A 26205-nucleotide genomic window follows, 5' to 3' on the forward strand; every position below is an offset into this window, starting at 1 on the left:
TGCTGAAGACCAAAAAGAAACTTCATCCCTGTGTTAAAAAAATAAACAGAAGAGGATAGGAGGACTTTGCTGCCCCATTTGAAAATAGAGAGCATGAGGGCTCAGTCTTGGCACTCCATCTAGTGTCTGGTTGTTTAGTGTGAGGTCATATTATATCTAATTTAATATTAATGGTGAACACACCTTCAAAAATGATCTCTCCAAATGTGTATAAATAAACTGCAAACAAATTGACTGAAACATGCAAACAAAGCATTTTAGGCAAGTTCCTGAGCCATCCATAGGACATAGACAGTTACTTTAGTGTTCTAAAAGACGTATAAGTCTCTCCTCTAGAAGAGTTGTAAAAATAAATAAATTAAATCTCACTTTAGTTATACTTGGGGTTGACCTGTAATCAGGCTCCTGAACATGTTTACTTATGTAACTGCAATATTTTTGTGCATGCAATAAAATATTAAGTCAAAAGTTTGTTTGATACAATTTTTATTTCAGTATTTTTATTTTAGCCTTTTGCATCCTTTCCTGAGTTATTTGATTTTTTTTTTTTTAATTTTATTTTAGCTTATTTTTTGTGGAATTTTGTAAGGGCAATAGAAGTTAGAAATCTTTATCTACAGTTACCAACTCTTCAGGGGAAAAGTTGCTTTTTCTCTAAACTTAAATCTGAAAATATGGGATTGACTTGTAATCAGAACAGTATAACAGATCTTGCTGAACTTATAGTTTTAATGCACAATAAATTTACATGATGTACTCTAATTGAAGTTGTGCAATATTTATTATAAAATCTATATTGGATAATTTACCTCTGACTATATATATATATTTTTTTTTTTTTAAATATCTTTTCTGATATTAGTTTTTTAGTTACAGAGAAATTGAACACTTCTAGTTTTGGATAGTCTTAAAACAGGCAAAATGTGGCCCAGGAGCAGCATCCAGTATGTGGAGGGACTTTATCCAGACCATGGCAGATGCCTCTTGTCCCGCCACCTCTGAGCACACACATCAGGTCTATGGCAACTCCGCAGCTGGACTCCATATCCCGGCAGTGGCAACTCCTTCTGGCTGCCACCGGCCCTGCCCCCATGGAGATTGGCTAGAACCTGCATAGGCAGGTCCTGAGCCCTGAGTTGAATGCACAGACCTGGCCCCAGCCCACCCTGCACATGGGTCCCTATAGTGCCCACTCTGGACCTGCCTTCCTCAGCTGCGATGAGCAGTGGCAGTGGCTGGACAGAAGTTGCTGCTGGGCACAGGGGAAAAAAGCAGCACCTGGTGGCAGGTGCAGCCACTGCCCCCTCACTGCTGCCAGGCCCTCCTTGCTGCTGCCACCAGACCTGTCTCTGGGCTGCCCCAAGCTCCCATGCCTGAGGGTGTGGAGGAGCTGCAAGGCTCTAGGTGGCAGTGAGAAGGGCACAGCAACAGCAAGGGGAAGAAGGCAGGCAACCACAGCTGCTGCCAAGTCCTGCTCTTCTCCCACACCCAGAAGCAGTATCTGCTTGGCTGCCACCGCCACTCAGCGTGGTCAAGGTGGGTAGGTCCAGAGTAGGTGCTGCAGAAACGCCGACACGCCGCGCAGGGTGGGCCAGGGCCATGGCTGGGGCTGTGCATTCAGCCTGGGGCTGGGTAGAAGCTTCTGCTGGGTGCCAGGAAAAAGCAGGATCTGATGGCAGCCGCAACCACCTCCCCCTCGCTACTGCTGCGGCCTTCTTGCTGTGGCTGCCCAGAGTCCACACTAGGTCTGCCCTGTGGCTCCTTCCTGCTAGGTACAGGAATCCAGGGCTGCCTGGAGGTGGCAGTGGTGGCAGCGGTGGGGAAGGGAGCCCTGGCATGGGCTCCGGGTAGCCGCAGTGAGAAGACCACAGAAATGGTAAGGAAGAGGTACCTGTGGCTACCTGCAGGTCCTCTTTTTCCCGGATCTAAGCAGCAGCTCCTGCTCGGCCACCACCAACAGCTTCATGCTTGGGCTGCCGCCGTTGCTTTAGTGTTCTGAAAAGACTTTGGGGGGGGAATTTTGTAAGGGCAATAGAAGATAGGCAGCAACGTCAGCCCCTCCTCGGGGTAAAAGGGCTGCCCAGAGGCAGTGCTGGTGATGGCCCTGCTGAAGCTGCAACCCGCCCACACCACCTCCATGTCTGTCCACAGCCCATCCTACATAGGGAGGTTTGGTGGGCTGTTGCATGGGGTTGGGGGAGGGGAGGGTTGGAGAAGGATGCTGACTCAGCCTGTAGCAGCTCCCCAAAAGTCCCTATGTGGCTCACAGGTTCAAATAATTGCCCATCCCTGCCTTAAAAGGTGGGATTTATACTAAAAATGTTTGACTCTTTAAACATACGTGTACATTTATAGGGTTATGGAAATACATTTCTGAACACATAACCTTTTAGAGTGTTTGCTGGATATGCCAAATGCATTCCATTTCCTGTTTATATTTGGTAGGTTTTTGAAATGCTTTAAATACTCTAAATCTAAATTGTTAGAAAATGAAAGGCCTCCCGGCCCTCTTCCATGCTGTGGAATGGGTAACCTAGGGTAATTAATAAATTGAATTTTGTCTGAATACTTGGTTTGAACCATTATATTTGCTTCTCTAATGACTGTCAGTTTTTCTGTAGAATTGAAGCATGCTTCCCCCCCCACCCCACTCTTAAGTGGGCTGATTCTTTCAGTAGTTATTCCATGAAGGGGGTAGAAACTCCAAGGGCCAGTGTCCAGTCATACTAAAATAAGATAAGATAGATAGATATCATAACGTTCCTGCTGGAACTCTTATTTGTATATTGTTAAGCTGGTTTTCTGTTACCATATTTAATTTACACTACTGTACCATTTATGTTTAGTTCTTTAAGAAAAAAATGACTGTTGATTATGTTTTTGTGGTTTATTTATGCTTTGCAAAGCTTGCTCTTTATTGAGGCAAAAAATGAAGGTTTGCATCCTTCCTCCTGCTGTTCAGCTTGACAGTGTTGTGCCAGGCTAAATTAACAAGTCAGCAACACACAGATTTACGTTTTGGTAGCTTAGCTCTTCAAAAGAAAATTCTCATTATAAAGATAATTTAGATGTGTATTGTTGTCTCAAACAATTGCAGCTAGTCCAAAATCACACAATATGCTTTCTCTTGCATTTGATGACATGGCATTTTTATGAGATTTTTGCTTTGTGTACTTCCACTGATATAGTTACAAGTTGTCTTGAACAACTTGTCACAAGACAGCTGTTGTGCTTCTTAGACAGGGTTTTTAGAATATACAGTTCTCTCACTCTTTAAGGTCATGGATGCTTTGGGTATTGCTAGAAAAAAAATCTCTGCTGCCAATTGAGCATTCACAAAATTGATTATTTTTAGTCATTGTCTTCATTTAAAATATGACTCTGGTTCACAAATCACAAGTGACCAAACAAAATTTTGGGGAAGTAAAGGTAGTCAGTCTCCAAATAAGGCCAAGTATCGCAAATAACTTCCACAAAGCAGAACTTTTCAGAAAGGAACCAGGTTCTTTTCCTGGGGAATGCAGTGTTGAAAAGAGCACACACCAACTGCTGAAACTTCCTTAGCCTGACAAGGGTTTTTGAACCCGAAAGCTTGCTTAATAAATATTCTCCAACTATTTGGGTTGGTCTAATTAAAGATATCAAATTCACCCAAGGAACCTTGTGTTCAAAAGAGGTTTTTTTTGGTTTTTTGTTCCTCTCCCTCTTCCCCCCCCCCCCCCCCCCCCAAATCTCAAGACAGAAGGAAATGATTCTGAAATTTCCCCCACAGCAAAACTCAAAGAAAACTGTTTTGAATCAATTTAAATTTTTTTCCAATTTCACTATTTTAAAATATATACACCCTGAAGTAAAGGGAATTCAAACAAAATTCAAAAACATATTGTTCCATTTCTTTATCAGTGTGAAAATGTCAAAATAGGGCATTATTGAAATCCTATTTGTCAGCTTTTGTTTTGTTTTGTGTTTTCCTAAATGCAAATTTGATGAAATAGGCATGCTTCTGCAAAATATTTTGCCTCAAGAAAAGTTGTCATTTTTATAGAAAAACTTTGTTGGAAAATGCCCAACAAAATTTTTAGTTGTGAATTATGAAGGGGCTTTGAATGATCTGCATCTTCATTTTGCCCTCAAGATAGCACATCTGCATAGGATTTTTTGATGCAAAACATACTATTTAACAGAAGTTTCATTACTATAGTATTTTGTGAAGGACTTGGTGATTTCCTATTCTAGATTTTCCCTTGTCTAATCCTTTATTTTCCTTGCTACTGAGATTTAACTTATAAAACCTACCTGTTCTGATAGCCAGATAAGTCATCTGTCATAAGTCAGCACTGTATCTCCTTGCAGAGTAGTAGAACCAAACATTCTGTCACCCAGGCATTACCATAGAAACTGTTTTACACTATTAATTGCATCATCCAAACTAGCAAATACTGCGACCGTAAGGAAATGTCTTGTGGAGAGAACATGGAAATGCAGGTTGACCTCCATATTCCAAGTTAAACCTTTAAATGATTGTCTGCTAATAGGGAAGGGGTGGAAATTGTATTAAATAATAATGAACTGCAACAAACCCAGTGACTTCAGGGACAACTTGTGTGTACTGTACACTGAAGTACAGTCAGTTGTCTTGGGTAACCAGCTGGGAAAGAGCTGGTTTTCCCTACTTTTCTTGAACTGTACAAGCCAACTGGGCTAAGTGCACACAGTCAGAAAGCCAAGGCTGAATTGATTCAGTCTTTGGAGGTTAGTCTAAGTTGCAGAGATTAAATTGAAACAGAAGTAAATAGACATTTACCTTTGATTCAGGAAATGCAGCCACCTGCCTGTAGCGTGCTCTGGCCAGAAGCCAAGGGTGCTGAAATATGGTTCTCTTTCTGTGTTTTGACATCCTCTTCCTGCTGCCCCAGAATTACAGCAGCAAGACTCTGCAGGGTTGCTCATCACTTCTTCCTGTTTCCAGGTGCCTCTGGGATTTGTAGTCCACAGTTGCAGCCAGCAGTAAGTTTGAGCAGGGGCTGGGGTGCTTACCCCCCCTCCCTGGCCCCAGACTCCAGCTGGGGTTTGCCAAGGTGGGTGGGGGGGCAGTCCCCATCCTGTCCCATCCCCACCCCTGTCTGGGCTTGCCCCCCCGTCCCCCCTTGTCAGCCAGCTTTTACTGCTCCAGCTAGGGAGCGGAGGGATGGGGCCAGCCCTGCTCTTTGGAGCAGACAGCCCAGCCCAGGGCTGCAAAATGCTGGGGGACTATGATTTAACCTGAACCAGGAAGGGGTCTGGGACAGAACTTTCATAAACTGGTTTGACCCAAATCAGTTAAACCTGGTTGAATGTAGTTTCAGACTTACCTTAAGCCACTTTCAGCCATTTTGAAACTGGCTTATGTGCACTGAACTTGTGTTCTGTTACAGGTTTAAACCAGTTTCTGATGACTTGAACCAATTTATGTGTAACTTCTGTCCCTAGCCCTGAAGTCTAATATTACTAAGCACACAGCTGAAATCCAGTGCAACAAATGAGTTTAACTGGCAGGCGGGTGGGGGGCAGGAATTACAGGACTTCATAACATTCTTCCATTAAAATAAAATAAAAAGAAGGTATAAATAAATAGCATAATTATTGGCTAATGTATAATTCAGAGTTTATCCAGAACCCTTTATGACCTGAGGAAACTGAAGGGTTGAATGATTGACATTTTCTGTGATTGTTATGATGGCACTTTTTGGCTTTCCTATCAGCCATTAGTTGCACAGCATGAAATTTGTGAAGTGACATCCAGCTCCAAAACTCTACCCTGTTTACAATGCTTGGCTTTTCTTTTAAGACCTGATCAATGCAGGCTTAAAAGAAGGTTGGTGTATGTATTTACTTCAGGAGGATGAGCTGTAAAAGCATTTGCATAGAAATATGTCATCTGTGTGTAGATTTAGAGTAGAAGTGGATGGCACCTTTTCTGCCCTCCCATCACTGAAATACAAGTTGTGTACCCTCCTTTACTGTCACCTGCACTGGCACAATTCCTGAAATGTCATGACCTACATGTAGGTCTGGTGAATCTTAGGCTCTGTCTGCATCGGATTCACCAAACTCAGGGGCAGTGCCCTTATGCACACCATGGTGCGCTGGCTGGACTGCCTCTTCTAACTAGAACAAGTATAGCCACTTCCATGTGGGCAGGATAATTAGCATGATCATTCAGTAGTACTAATTAGCCAGATCCAAGCAATATGCAGAGTTGACACTGGCTACATTGCTTCTGATTCAGGAGGCAGCCCCCCTCGGGTTATGTAGCATGCTTGACTGTGTCACTGTTGTGAATGCTATGTTTACTGCCTAGACCACCGGGGGCCAGCCTTTTTGGCTAATCTGTGGGGGCCACAAATTAGCCCCGCACCCTCCCAAAATGCTTCTCCAATCCCTTTCCCTTATCTGATCTACTGCCCTCATTTTTGCTCCCCGCCTAACTTGACGCTCTGCTTTCTGCTCCCTGGCCTATCTGCCACTGCTACTTTTCCCCTCCCCAGTCTGTTTCATGCCAGACACAGAGGCTGCCCGTGACACTTGTGGCACCCATACCACAGGTTGGCCGCCCCCAATCTAGGCAATAGCTTCAGATACCAAAAATATATCCAAGGTAGAAAATATTTTAAACTGTATTGGACCTAAACTGTGTATTTACTTTCTGTTTAATGCCAAATATCAGAATACTTATAGAAGAATCTTCATTTAGTAAGAAGTCAGGGAAGCCCAAACCATCAGTCACTTTCACTAGTAGATGCAGTAAAATGTTTTTTTTAGTGGCATTCTTTCAGTCACAATGCCAACTGCACAACCTCTTCATAAATTATAAAAATAATTCCCTTAAAATGTTGGTCTGTGAATTGCTGCTGTTTTCTTCAAAGGCATTGGTTGTTCAGTGAAACACCAGTTTTCCCTGGTAACAGGAGGAAAAAGCTTTTTTTTTTTTTTTTAAATTATTTCCAGTTTCTGAGTACGGTTAAGCAAAAATTCTGCTTCAGCCGGAACAGCTTATATAACCTTACTTGCTTGCACACATTCTTTAATCCGGTTAAAATGGCTGTTTAGGCCAAAAGAGTTCACCTTTCTCTCTCTCTTTCTCAAGTGAACTCTCAAGTTCTCTCTCTTCTAGTTAACAGACTCGTGTCGTGTGTTTTTGTTTTTTTTTAATGACCTGTGGCTCTGACTCTTAGTCTGTGGCAGCCCTGTGTCTGTTCTTATGTCTGACTAGTAACTCAACGCAGTTTTCTGTGCTTAAGCAAAGACTGTCTGAGCTGTAGGGCATTTCCTGGGAATTAATCGCTGCATGGTAAAACTTGAGCGCTCAGGGCAGAGCCCATGGCCATTAACTGCAGGGAGCGTCATGCACTGAAGTAATTATAGCTGTTTAAAGATTGATAGGATTTTATAGAATTATGTTAATAAAGCTGTTGTTATAAAATTACTAAGGTAACACTTCAGTGGAGTAGTGGCTACATATCCTGTCTCAATCTTGTATCAGCTGCATTAAAATTGACAAATACTAGCAGAGGAGTGAGAATCAGTGGGACACCAGATGGGATTTTTAAAAAATGAATGGAAGAACACTAAGAGAGAAGCAGCAGTCCACTCTTCTCCAGACTCTAGAGGAGAAACTGATGGCAGCCTGCTCTTGTGTCTCTGGGGCTAAAAGGTTTTGTTAGGAGGCCAACCAGTGGCAGCCAGGTTCCTTCCCAGTGCATGTGGCAGGCCTCATCCTGGAAGAGAACTAGACATGCTATTTTTTGCTGGGAATGTAGCTTGGCTTCTCTAAATATGGAAGGGCTATGCCTTAGCCAGTTAAGATGAAGGAACCATTTTACCCAGTTTACAATATAATGTGTATGCTCCATTGCATAATGTATTTTTAGATGTCTGGGTATTAATTTTATTGTACAAATGTCTAAACATGACAGTTATGTAGACTCATTGTTTACTGGAGGCAAACTTTGTGGCTCACAGATCAGTGCAATCTGGGTTGGTGATAAATCATAAAATAGTCAAACTGTTAGATGTACTCTACAAATCTGGTAGGAAATCAGAACTCATGAATAGCTTTAGTTAACCATGTGTTTGGTTTTCTGCAAGCAGAACAAAATGTGTTTATAAGGTGGTGCATCCATTTTTTGTTGCTTTATGACACATTAATTCCAAATAAAGTTTCTTTGAAACCCTACTTCCTTCTTCTTTTTCTTTCCGTTTGTAGGGTGGTAGAACAAGAAGCTCAAAGATCCCATCAAGTTGTACATGACAGAAGGAGCCCCAGCAGGACTAACGGTTGTAGTGAAAATAGACCCATTGATATCCTGGAAATGCTCAGCAAAGCCAAGGATGAATATGAACGAGTAAGTGTGTGTTCACATTAGCAGTATCTGTATTAATAATGTAATGTTAGCTTGAGTACTGTTCTCCTTTTGATTTAAGGGCTTTAGGACCTCAGATTGCTCCTCCTCAAAGCAAATGGAGCTTAGTGAGGAAAGTAAAGCCCTTTTACAGGAAAACATTATAACATGCATCAGATCTCTTTAGTGAATCTTTACATTTTGAAGTTAATATATTTATTTCCTGGAGCAAATGAGTTCCTTTTTTCTCACGCTTGCATCTCTAAAGTGAGTATGCTAATTTAACAACACTTGTGTTTAAATTGTAAATTAGGAGTATACTGTGCATTTGAAGATAAAAGTGTAATGTTGCAGCATTCTGGGTTTTGTTGCATTATTCCCTGAGTGGAGATGCTATTAAACATGATGCAGGATTAATCTGTCTTGTCTCATATTCTTTGATAATTTAGTTATGTAGTGGATAATCTAAGAGAAAAGAGCTTTGTAGACTTCTGTATTAAATATTGACACAAGCTTGCATTACAAAAGTATTAACATTTTTAAGAGGTTCTATTTGGTAAATATTTCATTCTTTGCTGCAGTTGGTTTCTTTTTTTCCTTGTCCTCCATAATACCAAAGCTCACTGGAGGAGATTGATTGAGCCATGAATCATGGTCAGATGTGTATTGCAGTTACCCATTTAAGTGCTTCAGGGGATGTTGAATCACGAGGCTACGGGCTACCTCAGAACTACCTCAGAATTGTGATCTGCACATAGTGGTCTGCAGCCTGGAATGACTTCCTGACATTTAGAACAGATCTTTGTATAGAAAACTAAGACATTTTTCAAAACAATACAAGGAATCATGTGATGCTTGGTGCTGTACTTATTAGATCAGCCTCTCCTTCTGTAATTGTTAGCTAATAATTTAACTTATTTTTACAGTTATTTTAATTTTCAGTCGATTAAACAAATGTTGACATATGTTTATCAACAATCTTATTAATAATTTTCTCGACATTAATATTAAATTGTAGTTAAATAACTGGCTGAAACTATTGACGCTTCTTTGTTTTTCCAGTTGTAACTTAATTGAGATGCATAATGAATTGCCTATTTCTGAGAGGCGGAGATTTCTTTTATTGAACCAAATATATGTAGTTGGGGTAGAGGTAGACAACTTTTCCAACACAAGGCATTCTTTATCAGGTCCTATTTATCAACAAAGAATGTCTTGTATTAGAAAGCTTATCTACCTCAATCCCGACTACTCAGTCAAATAAAAGATATTATGCTAAGAAATGCTTGCCTCTTGCATGGTTCAGAAACTCATGGCTACATCACTGTTACACTACCATTTCTCAGAAAAAATTGTCCTCTAGTTGGAGAAAATGGGCCAAGTAGTAGCTGTATGATCAATATCTAAATGTAGTTGAGGCCTGGGGGGGAAAAGGAAGGCTTGTCCCTGTGGTTTATACTTCGAGTATTCAGGGATCAAAATCGAATCCTGTAATGTCTGTTTTGAAGGCTCAAACTCATTTGAGCATTTTTTGTGCGCATGGAGAATGAAGGAAGTGGAGAATGCAGGGTTGGGATATAACATGGAGAGAGAGAAACCACTCCATGTTCTTTGCAGAAACCTTGTAGAATATTTTCTGTGTACACTAAGCCATTCGTGCTCAACCTTTCTGTCCAGTGATCCGGATGGGCAGTACCCAGTACCTCTGTGGGCTGGATTTGGCCACTGGATCCAATCGGGTGCTCAGGGCTTGCGGAGCAGAGCCCCATCTGGCCTTGTGGAGTGGGTCAGGGGGCAGCTTGGCCCTGATTCAGCTGTGTTGGAGAAAGGGCGTAGCCTGGCTCCAGTCCGGCCTTGTGGGGTAGGGTGGGGCATGACCCAGCCACAGTCCAGCCCCATGGGAGAAGGGCGCATGCCCTGTACCAACTTGACCAGGTGGGAGGAAAGTGGGGTGTAGTCCAGCCCTACAGTGGCAAGGGAGCATGGCCTGACCCTGAACCAGCCACATGGGGAGGGATGGCATGGCCTGGTCCCGCAGGGGGAAAAGAGCAAGGCTCAATTCCAACCTGGCCGGGCAGAGAGAAAGGGGGTATGGCCTGCTCCTGAACTGCACCCCCAGGAAGAAAGGGCATGGCCCAGCCCTGGTAGGGTGTAGGGCTTGGGAAACTTTGGCAGCAGAGTGGGGGGGCAGTATTAACTGCCACTTCTCCCCTGCCACCAAATTTCCCAACCCTTTTGGAGCCCTGAGGGCCATATTCTAGGGCTCCACTGGCCACATTTGTTTTATGGGCCAGAGTTTGAGCAGCCCTGCGTTTTGCTAACTCTAGTAATTCACCTTTCACCTCTGACTTCTCAGACCTGGGGTAAAAGTGCCATTGACCTTCATATAGAAATAAACTCTTTAGTGATGCTTTTGAAAAATTATACCCATACTCTGATCTCAAAGTAAGAAAAATTCCCTATTTTGTTCTATAATATATTTATATTTCCACTTTTCCTAGTTAAGAAACCCCCTAGTTTGCCTCAGAGAGAATTTTATTGTACTTTACAGTTTTCTGATATAGTTTAAACAGCTGCAAAATTAGGGAGGCTGGGAACTAAATTTCCAAGACAAAACAGCATAAAAAGAGTGGTAAGGGATTCTATCCTGAAAGGGATATTAAGACTCAGCTTAAGTCATTGTGTTTTTGAAAAGGCCTTGTTCAGGGCTCATTACTTGTTTTAAAAAAAAACCAAACAAACTGCATTAATAGTATTGGCACCTTTTTTTTTTTATTTAGCAGCTTCTGCAAAGAGGCCAGATTAGCCATTCTTCTACCTCTAAAGGTGGTCAGCTTGGTAACAAAATGGTGACATTTTTCAAAAGAAGCTTACACTGGCCATCCTGTGTATTATGGTTATTAATACTTGACTTGTTTCTGGGGCTGTGAATCTGGCACCTTCTGTCAGCTCATTTCAAATAATTATTCTGAAAGATATTTTTTAAAGTTTAATTGTATTACCCAATATGCTGGTAGGTCAGAGAATCAAATTTATACACAGAGGACAGCTGAAGAGGAAAATTACGTTCTCTTCACCATCTTCAAATATTGTTCTGCACCAGCCACTGTGGCTCTTGCTTCCATACTCTGGAACAGTAGGGAAGCTAGTAGGTCAAGGTAGTTGTATATTTATTAAGCCCATTCCCCAAAATCCATTGCATCATTTATGATCCACTCTCTATGAAATCTGAGTTTTTGTGATACACATGTGTGCAAATAACCAACTTCTAATTTTATGAATATTGACATTATTGAAAGGGCGCATATGCCCAATAATAATGCCAGTAGTCAGTTCAGAAAAATGCACTTTAGCAAATAATAGCTCTGAGAAAATGCACAAGAGCTCACTGTTTAAACCTTGGGGATGACTGTCTTATTTAAGGGGATGGGGCAGTTGTTTTAGGGTTATTTCTGCCCCCTCCTTGCAGCATCAAACAACATTGCTTTCAACAGATGGTTCTTAAGTGATTTGGAAAATTTATTCTAATCTACTACCTATTCCAACTGCAGTTCCCTCTTCATTGTTAGTACTGTCTCATAGACAGGATCTCTGAAAACCTCCTGGGAATAATTGAAATTCCTCAGTGTCCTGAAGGAGAGCTCTGCAGGCAGGTAGGCCGCTGGGCAACAGCAGTGGTGTAAAAATTCCAAAGAAGCCAGTAAAATTCTGCAGCTGTTGTCAGGCAGTCCAGACAGGGGCTGAGCCTGAAATGGAGCAGCTATTGTAGATACAGCTTATTTGCCTCTCTTCTTTGAAAGGTATTATAAAGGAATTCAAATCCCAGTCTTTCTTGTTCTGTTGTCTTGTGTGATGTAAGTGTCAAGCTATCAAGCAAATCCAGAGCTAAAGGCAATGCTGTGAACTTTTCCCTTTTGATTTGTGATTCTGTAAAATTTCCCCTAATTGAGAAACATCTATTCCAGAGGAAGAAATATCCAAGTGTGATCAAAAGAATAAGCAGACCATCTTGATTAACAAATCTCATCACAGATTGACTTTAATATTAAACATTTAATAATGGTTTGTTTCTGTTTCCTGTATCCAAGTATTTTCTGTAACGAAGTTGTATTATTTCAATAAACATATTTGCTGTAAACATAGTTTTGTCAGATAAATTGCCTATTCTGTTCCTTTAAAGTTATTCTAGGGCACTGAAGTTAATAATTACGCATGAATTTGTATTTTAGTGTTTAAGAGCAGAAAGTACTTATCTTCCTGGTACATTCCAGATGGATCATACAGTAATCCTTGCGTGCAGCCCACATGAGACTGGCAGAGAGTCAGCATGAGAAGAGGGCAGAGAGGGAAAGGGGGAGAGAACTAGAGAGAGATTTATAAAGGCCTGAGTGGTTTAATCTAGGCTTCTAAATCAGTTTAATCCTCCAAGCACTCCCTACATCAAGTCCATATGTGAAAATGAATGCACTGAGAGGTTTTTTTTATATATATATATCAAGTGAGTGAGTGTTTTTTATGGTATTTCTGTTTAATGAAGACAGTGCAGCATATTTCAGCCTATACTTTGAAAGAAAAACTAATCAAGATGTAAGCCACAAAACTGTTGAGTATTTCAGGGCCAAATACTCAATGTTATTTCCTTAATATTAGAAGCGGATGTGAATGGATGGAAATTCCATTGAGTCTAAACAAGCAGTTTTTTTCCTTGTCTCTTTATTTTAGCATTTATTATTGACTAAAACAAATAAAAAATCATCACATCTTGTGCATCTTACTGTGGGAAGAAATTAAAACCTCTAGCAGTGATGTAGAATGCAATTTACTTAATTGGTGCAGCTGTAAATCTGGTAACAACAACTATTCCTATTATTAGGGGTCTACTGAAGTCGAGGTGGCTGCTGTCTGATTTCACTGGCAGGCTGCAGGCCTGGGAGCCATTTTTGCAGGCAGAGCACAGCAGGCCTCCCTATGCCTCTGATTAGCCAAGGGGCCCTGTTAGCCCTGCCCCTTGTCACTGATTGGCTGTGAGGGCTGTCTGTCATGTGGCCCTGCCCCTCACCGCTGATTGGCAAAGGGCAGGGCTATATGATGGACAGCCCTTGCAGTGGAGAGGGGCAGGGGTGCCAACCGTGTTGCCATGTCAGCAGCCACCCTCCTCTGCCACAGGCTGTGTGGCTGGGCCATAGTGGCCACAAGGACTGCTGGCTTCCCAGAGGGAGCCAGCATTTTATTTTCAGTGGGCAGTTTTGGGGTTTGTTTGGTTTTTGTTTTTAACCAGGGAGTCTGCCAGAAGCACAGACCCGCACTTTTTTGTGGGGCCTGCCTGAAATTGTAGTTTCTGTGAAAATCACAAAATCATGATTTCAGTAGGCCCCTACCTATTATTGTGTTGATGTCATTTGATGCTGGTGTTCAGAGATATTTTAGCATAAGCTGAAGTTCTAACAGTAAGTTACCCTGTTGATTTCAGCTCTTCTTAATGGATGTCTCAAACAATACTAAAGTGAAAAGTCATTTGCATCATGAAGCTGACTCATTTTTCTTATGACATACAGTTAATATGCTTGCTTGATCTGTAAATACCATCAGTTCTTCTATTTCAGATGGTTCCCTGTTTGCTTTGGTCATCTAACTTTGCACTGTTACAGTTTTAACTTGTTACTCCATAAATGCATGCACATAATTGAACCATGAGAGTAGAGAAAACTGAGTCCAGTGCATAGGTCATTTTTCAATAGTTGAAAGCTTAACTCTGCAGTGTATAAGCAAAGTATTCTCATGGGTATCTAGCTAGAGTTCTTGCAATAACAGCGTGTAGCAAATTTTATCATTCATAGCTATGGTGTTTATAAAGAACATACAGGTTTCCCTTGATTTTTATGTGGTACATGCATTCCCGAAAAACGGCTCATAAATCGAATTCACATAAAGCGAACCCACTTAATAATGCAACAAATAGGGATAGGTTCCTATGGCAGGGAGGGAGGGAGGGAGGCTGGGACTGGAGAAGGGGCGGAGGGAGGGGTGCCACTCCCAGGCCTCCACAAGGAAGCAAAGCAGAGGGAACGTAGTGGCACTCACCCCAGCCCTGACTGCTGCGGTCCTGGGAGCAGCCAGCACCACCTGCCTGAAGCTGCTGGGCTACACCATGCTCTGCCTGTCCCCACCACGCCTGGGCTCCACCCTGGGAGCAGCCCACACCAGCTGCAGAGGGAACCATCAGCGGGTGCGGGGGGAGCAGGGGGAGGCACCTGTTGCTACTCCCTGACCGCTGGTAGGGCTGCAGGCTGGGTGGGGGCTGTGCCCCCAGATCTGCAAGCAGGACAACAGCAGGCTGCCACCAGGAAGAGCCCAATGCTGCTGCCGGTCCCAGCCTGCATTGGCAGCCTCCTGTTGTCCCGCATGCAGATCTGGGGGCACGTGCCCCGCAGCCCTCCCCCAAGGCACAGAGCAGCAAGAGGTGCACACCTCCGCAGCTGGTGCTGGCTACTCCCAGAGCTGCTGCAGCAGGGGCTGAGGTGAGTGCCACCCAGGGCTCTGCTTCTTCCCATTCATCCCAGCCCCAGGTTCAGTGGCCCTTGGAGCAGCCAACAGCAGCTGCCTGCACCAGGGAATGGCGCAGCCCAGGAGCCGGGGTGATTGGGGACAGGCAGAGCACAGGTGCAGGGGGACAGGTGGAGCATGGTGCAGCCCAGTGGCTGCAGGCTGCTGGCACCAGCCGCTCCCAGGGCTGCTGCAGCAGGGGCCAGGGTGAGTGGGGCCCCAGCCCCACGGCCCTTCCCCTCCCCACGCAGACTTACCCGCTTTGGGGTGTGGTGCCTATGCCGATTGCATAAGAGGAAATTTACCTCGCGTCTAACGAATTATGGGCCTAAAAATACTCATCTCATAGCAGTGAATTTGCATATACAGAACCTGCATAAATTGAGGGAAACCTGTAAACCTGCATCATTTTTATACATTGAATTTGTTTCTAAATGCAGATAATATGGAGCAAAATTTCTGTTATGTTTTTGATAATTAAACAGCAAGATACTTGTGAGCATGGCTAGTAGATTCCAGGTGGTGGATGTCTTAATATCGTGTTATAACCTAAAACTTAGACAAATCAACATGCTGTTCATTGTTTACAAGACAGATGAAAAGCAAGTGCAGATGGAATTGTAGTAGTCACTATGGAAAAATTGGAAATGGATATATTCATGCACTATGTCCCTTTTTTAGAATCAAATCAATGACTTAACTATTATGTCAAACTCTGGAATACAACAAAATGCAAATCCCACAAAGCTGGAAAACCTAGAGGCTTCAGAACAAATGTCTTCAGCGTTACAAGTACAAGACCAGGTATGTTCAGTCCAAACCTGAGCAATGTGCTGATTCTTTTGTGCAACTCTAACTTACTAATACTGTTTTGGGAATATGAATACAATAACCTGTGTTTTTAATTCCAGTACTTTTGCAGCATTATCTACAAAAAGTGTGTTTACTTTCTAGTTTAAAATTGTTTTGAAGTAGACATGTCCCTAACTTCAATGTGACTATCTGTGTCTCTGTTTGTTTCTCATCCCTCTAGTGCAGGGGTTTTCGGTGGCGAAGGTCAGGGGTTAGGAGTGGGACTTCTGGTCCCAAGATGGTGACCAGGGGGCAGGGCAACCATCAAGGGGCAAGGGCTACTCATGTCCCCCTCCAAAGCTCACCAAACCTCATTAAGCAGGCTTCTAGCCAAAGTAATTGCCTGCCCCTGCTCTAGTGATATACAGCATAGCCTGGATTTTTCTAATGTTCAACATCGTTGGCTTTTGTGTAAAATTTTCAAAAGCATTTAAGTGAAATAGGAGCATCAATCTACTTTTCATCAATGACTTGAGTCCTTAGGAACCTAAGAGTGAGTCTGTACTGCAGACTGCCATGCAGAGATAACCAAACTGGTTGTTGATGTGCCAGTGCAGATACCAGAAGCAGCAGGGAACTCTTCATACCCTAATTTACCTTGCTGAGTAGTAGTCTCATGTTTGCACGGTAGACGTATCCCAAGACTCATTAAAAGTTAGGTACTTGGAAGCTGAATCACGCAAGGGACTGCGGTCAAAGGTGTGACCACAGCTCTGTAGACATAAATGAGCTGTCTCAAGTACTGAGCAGGTTTGCCATAGCACAGATTCAGCAGGGATTAACTAGCTAAACATCTACCCAGTTCTGGGGTTTGTTTTGTTGGCTGTGCTGAAATTTGTGCTGCTATGCTTTGGTACCCAGATTAGCTTGGGTATGACTACATCTTTGCTGTTCATGCACATGTACCTTTAGATCAGTAATTTTCAACCAGGGTACTGTGAGATCCATTCAAGGGTGCCAGGGGATGTAGCACAATATTAGCATTATTAGGTGTGCATATGTTACATGATTCACAGAATAAACCGAGAAATTTCAAATAGAAATCAATAGTATCAAAAATGTTCTGATTTGTTGCGTTCTTTGAGTTCTGTGCAACAATAGAGTTGCTCTTTTTTTTTTTTATAATCAAAAACTGAGTAAAAGCTGACATTTTCCAAATGATTTCTTGAATCTAACAGCTGCTTTAGATGTTTCTGAAATAACCCCTTCTCTGTCAGGGAACATTTTCTCAGGTTTCTCTTTTTTTTTCACACTAGTGGTAGCAGTAATACAGACAAGGAGGTAGATCCTCAGCTGATATAAATAATCATAGCTCTGTGCCCCAAGGACTTTTAGGGTCCTCTTCTGAGCAGACCTAGAAGATGCAGTGATTAAAAGCCAGAAGCTCCCTGGATATCTGCCTGTACCAGTATTCTACTGTAGCTTCTTTCTACCTATAGAGGTTAAATTATGGTGGCGATAGGTAAAAACTTGTGCAAAAAAATCCTTAAATGCAGTCTCTGCCTTATTGACAGCTTCTCTCTTGTAACAGAAGTTTCCTGTGGTTCTAAGAGGTTTCCTTTCCAATTTGGCTAGCAGCATCTTTATAGGCCTGGGGAGAAGTAGTTACCCATTTCAGCCTGAGGTCAAGCAGAAGGCAGGGCAGGGTGGCACCTTTTAATGACAACTGGTTCAGAGAGGTATGAGCTTTCATAGATAATAATATACTTCATCGGATGCTATGTACAATTTGAGAAATGGATGTTGGCAGAAGCTAGGTAAATGGGAAAATATGGTTACTGGCATTTGTCCATCATAGTCGGGCAACTCCCTACTTTTGAAAAAGATTTGGTTAAAACAATTCTAATAACACAATTAGAATCCATAGACTGTCTGTAACTTGTGCCTACTAACAATGCCACCTGGTGGAAGGAAAGAAGTAATGTATAAAAACTGGAAAGGTTAACTTCAGAAAATGTCCTTTAGCCATAAAGTGGAGTGATTTTTTCCTGATTAGAATTCCCCATCATGGTTATACCCTTTAATTCACAAGTGTATAATCTTGTATTTGAAAAAATAAAGTTCTAAATTAATTTTATTTAATTGTAATAATTGAGTCTCCAAAGTTATGAGAGAACAAATACAGAAGCAAAAATGCATATACGGAGTGCCCCGAAGCAGATTTTTGGGGAAGTGACAATTTTATAGAGTATTTTGTTACTTGAAAGGCTTTTTAAATCTTATGTTGAATGAAGTGTACTTTATTGCAGAGAGCTATTGTCAAATAGTGCAAAAGGCCCTACATTTCACTGTAGGACATAACTGTTAGACATAGTTAAGGAGAAGTACAAATATTTAAACTACCACATTACATGAGCTATCTTTATTTCATTTGACCTTCTTTCTTGCTTTAGCAAAGTACCTGCACAAATGAAGGAAAGGTAAGGGACAGCTTGATTTCCCATGAGAGAGTCTGTTTCAGTTGAAAAAAAATTCAGAAGGGCTAGGATGGTTGATCACCATATTCAGATTACAGCAACTAAATATTTACTACTTTCATAAAAATGAGGAACCTGATTGCTATATAAATAAACTATATCAGTCCACACATTCTTTTGATGTGGTTTTAAAAACATTGCCTGCTCTGTAATACTTCAAAGTTTGTCAAGTTTTTTATCTCAGCAGTTTAACGAAGAGCTCTGTTGTGGGGTTGAATGCTTCTATGTCAGCAAATCAACAGAACTGGGTGGCTGCTTAAAGAAAAAAAGCGAGAACCTCTACTGGAATGAAGCTTTCATATTGCTTTTGATTTTATCACTCTTTAAAGTCTTTTCCCAATTAGAATGCTATGCAATCTGGTTTCACTGCTGCTGGGTAACTGGCCTGTCCATGCTCACCAAAGTTCATCTCTGTGCCTTTTTGTACTCTCCTTTTTTTTTCTTTTTTTTTTTTCTTCTTTTTTTGTAGGTGCAATTCATAACTCCAATTTTTGATCTATTGCATGTTTAATAAATCTACCCTTTTCTATCCTTTTTAATGTTGCTGAACTGACTTCAGTAAATGCACTGTGAGAGAGGACTCAATCCTTTATGATCTTAGTGGCAGGATGGGGTTGTTATCCCACCAAACGGGGTTGTATATCATAATGATTTGGTGGACATCTCTGACATGCTATTTAGCCAGGGCTACAGGGCTAATGACGTCTCCAATTTTAAAGGGGCAGAGTTAACTTCAGTACTTCAACTATAATATGTATGGAAGATCTTTGTGGCTGATTTCCCATTTTACTGTGCCATGAACTATCTGAATGAGTGGCATGTTGCCATTTATGGCATGCTTAACACATTAATCATGCCGTAAATGTAACATCTGCTAAGGCTCTAAGAGGAATGCACATATACATATATCTATTTATTTAGTTCTCTTAAAGTATGGAATACCTTTGTGGCTGATTTGCACGGTGTCTTAAGTGGAACGTGCAGTATGCCCCAGTCCCCAACCAGCTGATTGTCAACATCAGGAGTGGGGCAGCCCTAGCCTGTTGGAAATTCTAGACTGTCCAGTCCCCATGCTTGGCAAAGTCAAAGCTGGATACCTGGCAGGAGCCAGTTAGCTGCATGGTGCTTAGCTTTCAACTTGCTGGTACATGTGAAGTCCAGGATTGTGATGGCAGAGGCAGAGTACACTGCAGCCTCAGCAAAACCTAAACTATTAACTCTCTCGGGGCTGCTTCTGAAATAGCTTAGCCAAAATTACTGCCACCTTAGCAGCAGTTACGAAAGAGTTAATACTGTAGCTCTGGCCCTGACCAGTAAACTCCACCCATCCTTTCCTTGGGCCAGGCAGACAGGGAGAGAAGCGCAGCTGTCATTACAACTGCCATCCATTCCTTCTTTCCATGTAGAAAATCACCTTCCCTACTTAGGACACACAGCCCAGTTCTGGAGAGGGGGTTTGGGAGAGGTATATATGGTATGCAAGTAAATAGTTTGTTACAGGCTACCTGGTCTCTTTAGTGACCGGCAGCCTGTTCATCACACACAACCACTGCAGTCCATAAAGCAGAGTGAATTCTGGGCTTCATTGGGCTCCTACTAGCTGTTTCTTAGTTTTTTCCCAAGTAAATGAGAACAGTTTAAACAAATTTTTGCAGCTAATATAAATTTACAAGTATTTAAAAATCTCTTACTGGGCCAGCCTCATGTTAGATACAAGAGTGATTTTGTGCCTATTGCATAACAGACAGTTTAGGATAATCTCTAGGAGTATTACTGTACAGAAGTGCTCCTCTTAAGAGAAGGGAGGATGTTGCATTTATTCCATCATTCCTTTCTCCAGATGGGTGTAGTTAATTATGAATGGCTCATATTCCCCTTACATGTACATGAACATGTTTTGAAAAAGCTTCAGGGATTGAAACTCCAAGTAGTTGTCCAATAGTAATTGAGTTTCTAACTGTTCTCAAAGTTTCTGAATGTGTTGCATGGTTTCACTTAATTGACATGCATTTTACAAAATACTTCCTACTGAGACTTAATCCCTGATTTTAAAAAAAAAATCTAAATCTATTAGAACCATTGTTTATCTTTACGATTTTGTAAAGAAAGCAGGCTAAGTTTTCACTGTCAAAACCTGATGTATAAAATTTTACTTGTCAACCTTTTTTGCAGAAACTATCAGTTCTGCAAGAGGAGAGAGTAGCAATGCACTGTTCAAGGATATGCATTAATTGCACAGGACTCCCTTTAGGTGCACTGTTACAGTTTGTTATATAGAGGTGAGGAAGTTGCTGTGAGAGTACTGGTAGAGTTGCGATTTTTGGCTTGCAGCATTAGGGCTATAACTATTAAGTAGGGCTCTGCGAAGCTTTGGTTGCTGATTCGATTCAGCGGCCAAATCTCCGAATCTGAATCAAATCGGGAGACCAGTAAAAAGGCTTGAATCGATCCAAAGCCTCCGAATTGATTCGGATGAGATTTGGGCAGTCCCCGCTCACTGCTGCAGGGAGCTGGACCTGGACTCCATGCCAGTAGGTAGGGGGCGGGACAGTGGGGCTAGAGGAGGGGGGAGGAGACCATGTGGGGGACCCCTGCCAGGTCCCATCCCCTGCCTGCTCTGTCAGCCCCCCTGAGTACCTCCGACCCCCGCCTGCTCTCCCAGCCCCATCAATGGCTGCCCCACTTGGCCCCAGCATCCCGTCACTTAAAAAAAGCCTTGCACTCACTGGCTGCTGCAGCGGCTGTCGGGGCTTCTGGGAGCTCGTGGCAGACACCATCACCACCACCCCCCATGCAGCGCAGGGCAGTGTGGGGCAGTGGAGATCACCCTCCTGCCTGGCAGGAGCCAGTGAGTGGGGGGATTTTTTTTAATGTGCCAGGATGCTGGGGCTGGGTGGGGCAGCCATTGATGGCGTTGGAAAAGCAGGCGGGGGATGGGGCCTGTTCCATTCGGCCGATTTTGGCAGTGGCCAAATCTCCAAATCCGATTTGGCTGAATCAATTTGGGACAATGATTCGAATCGCCAAATAGAATCGCTGTCCCCCAAATCAGCTGAATCCGAAGCAAATACTAGTCGCTTTGTATAGGCCTACTATTAAGTATGTATATGTGACACCTTTCTGTCTCTCTTTTTGGTTAGGCACTTGGAAACAGACACAATAACTAGTGTCTGGATGGGAGTGAAATGATTTGAGTGTCTCTTCCAAATAAAACTTCAAATAAACTAATAGGTTGAGACAAGACTCCAGGGGGTATGATGTTGCAGCTGTCCTACAGTTTGAAGGGTATAACTGAATCCTTGGTCACTGAATTCTTGGTCATGTATGGCATTTCAGGTGGCATTACTAGCCAAAAATGCTTTTTGCCTTCACATGTGGTAAGACAGTTCTGAACATTGCCTTCTTGTAAATGTGGAAAAGAAGCCAGGCCTTTTTTACTTCAACGTTGGTTGATTGTAGCATGCAGTACAGGAACCTGCTTCTGAAAAGAAAGACCATCTGGAAACTACACTGTTAGCTCACAGTACAGCTTTCGCTTCCTTGGCAGTGGTAGTGACAGGGAGTATTTTGCACAGAGAAATTCAACTGATAATTAATCTCTAAATATTTGAATCTTGGACCTTGGTGCTCTTTATTTTCTCTGACTTTTACAGTATTAACCATTTCTGAACCATTTTGGAGGTTTTTTTCTTTTATTGATTCTAGGTAGTGTAACCTTCTCCTGCCCCTCCAATAATGTATAATGGCCTGGTGATAAAGATGATATGATGCATTGGCCCCTTTTATTAAAGTGCACTGAAGTGAACAATTCTTTTCTCTCCTTTTTTTGGGGTTCAAATTAGTTAGCTGTTTAATTTTCTTTTGTTCCCCATCTTTTCCTTTTTATGGGACAGTTAAAGAATGAGTGGTTTGATTTTTATTTTTTTTAATAACTTTAATTTTTTTAGGAACTTTGTTCATGTACTTATTTCTTCTTCAATTTAAATAATTATACTTTTTCAGTATCCTTTAAAGTATTTAAGACAGGCACTTTGTTGTCTGTTAAAGCACACAATGATAAACATGTTTGTCAAATAGAAAATAAATCAGTAGGAAATGTAGTGTTTTTTATATTCATAGTACTGGAAAATAAAAACAAACTAAAGGTAATTGACCATACTCTTCCTTTTTTACTAACGCAAAAAAATGGCTTTCTCTTGTTACAATATTTATTCTATGAGAAGAATTAAAAAAAGAAATGCAGAGCTGCAGAAATACATATAGCTTTTATTGACTGTCTTCTAACATTTCTGCATTCTCACTCTTCCCCTCATCTGCTGATCCATTGAATTTACTGATAACCCTCACTTTTTGTCACGTGACACTTATTGCTGCTTTTTCTTACAACACACATGAAGTTGTGCTAATGCAGTGTCTAGGTTATTTGGTTTTTATTTCGAATAAAAAATAATGTCTTGGAAAACTTCCAGATTATATGTACACAAATTATGATTAAGTCAAGTACATTGTTTATGTTTCAGTAAAACTTTGATTTTTTTTTTTAATTAGCAAAGAAAACTTCTCTTACCACCCTTTGCAGGTAATGTGAAACTAGTGCTTAAGGTATACAAATAATGCAATTTTGAACAATTTTTTTTTTTTTTTACTGTTTCTTTCCTACTTTTATTTTTTTCAGCTATTTCAATCAAGACACAAACATCTGACAGTGGAAGAATTATTTGGAACCTCCTTGCCAAAGGAGCAACCAACAATTCCTTGTTCCAATCCAGACAAAATGGAGAAGTTGCCAGCTGATACGTCTGGCAAAGAACACAGCTTGCTCCTACCTTTTTCCTTTGAGCAGTCATCAGTGATGCATCAACCACTGGGAAAAGGAGAGAGTTCAGGTGTCAAAACCAGTGCCAGTACCTTGACTTCACAGGACTGTGTAGCACCTGTGCTCATTGCTCCAACTTCAGTTTCACAGCCTGACATAAAGAATGTTGCAAATTATACAGTTCGTTTAAGTCCCATTCTTAACTCGGTCTCTACAACAGAAGCTGCTACTCCGAAGATACTTCACAACCTAAAATCAAACAATATCATGCAAGTTATGCAGCAAGCTTCCAAGCAGATATCCCCACTTATGAATCAGCCACCATCCGATGCAAACCACGCTCCACAAAATCTGATGGCTTGCCAAACCCAGTTTATAACACCTTTGGCAACAACCAGTACAGGAAATACTTCTTCAAACACGCCCCTTCCAACTGTTGATCTTTTCCAGAAACTCAGGTTGACCCCACAGCATGACCAAATACCAACGCAGTCTCTTAGCAAAATAACTATAACTCCAAACATCTCATGCACAGTAAGCCAACTCGCAACACCAGAAAGCTTCAAAGAATCCCATGCTAAACCAGCTACCTTGAATAGCAAAATAATTTCTCCTCTTCAGGTATTGTATGGATATAATACATTTGTATTTCTTTTAAAGTATTGTAGGACTACAACTGCTTTGTCTTCTTAAATTTGAGCTTTCTTAAATTAGCTTAATAAAAGATGCTCAGAAATGCTGTAAGCCTTAAGCAACTCAGTAACATGCAGTTAGGTTAGAAGTTTGATTCTTTTGTTTCTCATTATTATGGTGTGTGTGTGTGTGTGTGCGCGCGCGCGCGGGGGATATAAATTGAAAATTGTTGAATTGGTTTAGGTGCTCCTAGCCTTCTAGGACCTATGTCAGTATAGTTCTGTACTGCATCAGCAGAATTTCTAGCTCTAAAATTAATATGTACTTTTATTAATTGTACTTTTTAGTTCTGTTTTGGTTTTGAGCTTTATTACTTACTGTGTATGTTTGAAAGTGTTCATTGCTGCTGACATAAGTTGCAAAATTTTATTTAGTGCTTTTAGATTCAGGTTCCTAATTCCCAAGTTCTCCCATAATGGTATGTGGCTGTGCCAGTGGTTTGTGAATGGTTAAGAAACTATTTTATTTCAGCTGCTTGTAGGTTATAGTTGACAAGCTGAGAAAAAAAAAATAGTTCCCCTGGGTAGAGCATAGCCTTATTTAATTTTCATCCATCATTAATGATGGAGCTGTCTGTAGAAGAGCAGATAATCAAGCTGCTGCCACGTTGGATAAGTATACTATAGGGAATTTACCAGTCTCTGTGGCACTAAAACACTACTAAACAGTGATATGAATGTTTGATAGGTAGACTAAATATGTGCTGTTTAGATCTATCTCCAGTTTCCTTTTTAGACACTTTCTGCTTTTCAGATTTGACCTTAATTCCTTGTTTGGGACTCTAGCTTCCTCTTTAGAGGTGATAAGTTGTTTAGTTGAATGGGCAATTGGTTTGTATAGGTGGCCATGTTCTACCTTGGTCTCATTTCCAAAATTATATTAATGAATTGTGTTTGTTTCTGAGACCCAGTTGAACAATAATAAGAGTATAGCCCTGTCTCCCAGAATAACTGTAAGCATAAAACTTGTTTTGAGAGGAGATGGTTGGAAATGTCATACTGCTATTTGGGATTTGGTTTTCAGTTGTGGAACTGGGTACAGACTTGCCACTTTTCTACCGATCAGTGCTGCTGTATGCTCAAGGGTTGCCTGCCTTTACAGTAGAATGATCTATATAAACTATCATAGCTTGTTCTTTTTAAGAAGATGCACTGTTTTTCTTGCACCTACATTCTGAAGAATTTTTTTTATTGTTTACTCCTTTTTTTGTAGATTAAGCCAATGTATTTACAGTACACTTGGTATGTTCTGCTGATTTCTTGTTGTTAATGCACTTCATCAGACAACCCTTTAATTACTTTTAACTTCTACATAACCTTGCTAACCCCTGATAACAGTAGATTGTTACTGATTGTCACCTTACCCATTTTTAAGTTTCTAGTTTTTCAACATGTTTGCTGTTTATCTAAGGCCCCTCATTTTGTTGCAGCAAGATTTGCAAGTTTGGTAGCTTGTACTGGTCAGGCTGAAACTGCCACTGCTTGTCACTAACAAAGTGGCACTGTTCTATTGATTCTGAATCATACTCAGTTTTTCTCCTTCTAGGATAAGCCCTGTGTTTATTTTTTGCATGGATTAAAAAAGAATAAAGTGCAACTTTTAGTATGTTTCTCTCTTCTTGGAGATGGGTATTCTTGACTCTTAAAAAATGGCTTTCATTATGCCATCCTTCTAATGATCTTGTTCCTAGTCTCCTTATCTTTTATTTATCAAAGGTTTTAGAGAAGGTCATGACTAGCACACTATTGGTTTACCTTGTTGGAGATCACCTTTTTAAGAAATTCTATGACTATAATTTTTGGCTCAAGCATAAAATTGAGACTACCATTCTTTATTCAGTGTTTGAATAAAGATTTGAGAACAGCAGTTTTTGACCAATTTTTTTTTTATATTGTTAAACGTTATTATAGCTTTTGTTGCTCACAGTTGTGACATCTTTGAACCTTTAGAAAAGCTGATAATTCTTATTCAGAATTTGCCTTTGACTTACAAAGTCAAACCTTAAACTGCATTGTGCAGATACAGTTTTGATACTTTCTTCCCCTCCTCTAGATTTATCATGTCTATATATTTCCATTATAGATTTAAACATTTCATGTCCTTTGGACAGTATTTAAATGTGGTCTGTCACAAACTAGCAAAGGGATTCCTAGTTGTTACATAAGTGAGTCTTAATACTGGCAAGATCAAATGGGTATTTTTTTCCACAAAGTTAGTTTTATCTTTTGGTCCTTGTCTTTATTGGGATACGTCTTGATCTCTGGCAGTGCAGGTAGGTTTTTGTTATGCACATGGATGTTGCTAAGATAGTGGCGAGCTAAATGTAGCAGGATGTCAAGGGTTTGTTGCAGTATCTTCTGTTTATATCTTTATCTTATATATTGCTTTCTCTCTGAATGATATCCAAGAGAGTCTGTGCACTACTTGTGATTGTTGATCAGCA

At 41.1% G+C, this 26205-nt stretch overlaps 1 protein-coding gene across 4 annotated transcripts in view; it reads left to right on the forward strand.

Annotated features, from left to right (window-relative positions):
* Positions 1-26205, forward strand: part of DCP1A (decapping mRNA 1A) — a 64205-nt gene that overhangs the window by 25301 nt on the left and 12699 nt on the right. For 3 of the 4 annotated variants that reach the window (XR_003092670.1, XM_006017990.3, XM_014517073.2), the window contains 3 exons: positions 8246-8384; positions 15606-15728; positions 22929-23690. Coding sequence is in view for 3 of the 4 variants with exons in the window: in XM_006017990.3 (XP_006018052.2) it covers positions 8246-8384; positions 15606-15728; positions 22929-23690 (1024 nt within the window). In the remaining variant the exon portion in view is untranslated. The remainder of the gene's footprint in view (positions 1-8245; positions 8385-15605; positions 15729-22928; positions 23691-26205) is intronic. The other variant, XM_025197109.1, reaches the window with a different exon arrangement.

Source organism: Alligator sinensis, unplaced genomic scaffold (genome assembly GCF_000455745.1).
Source record: "Alligator sinensis unplaced genomic scaffold, ASM45574v1 scaffold391_1, whole genome shotgun sequence".
Taxonomy (NCBI): domain Eukaryota; kingdom Metazoa; phylum Chordata; order Crocodylia; family Alligatoridae; genus Alligator; species Alligator sinensis.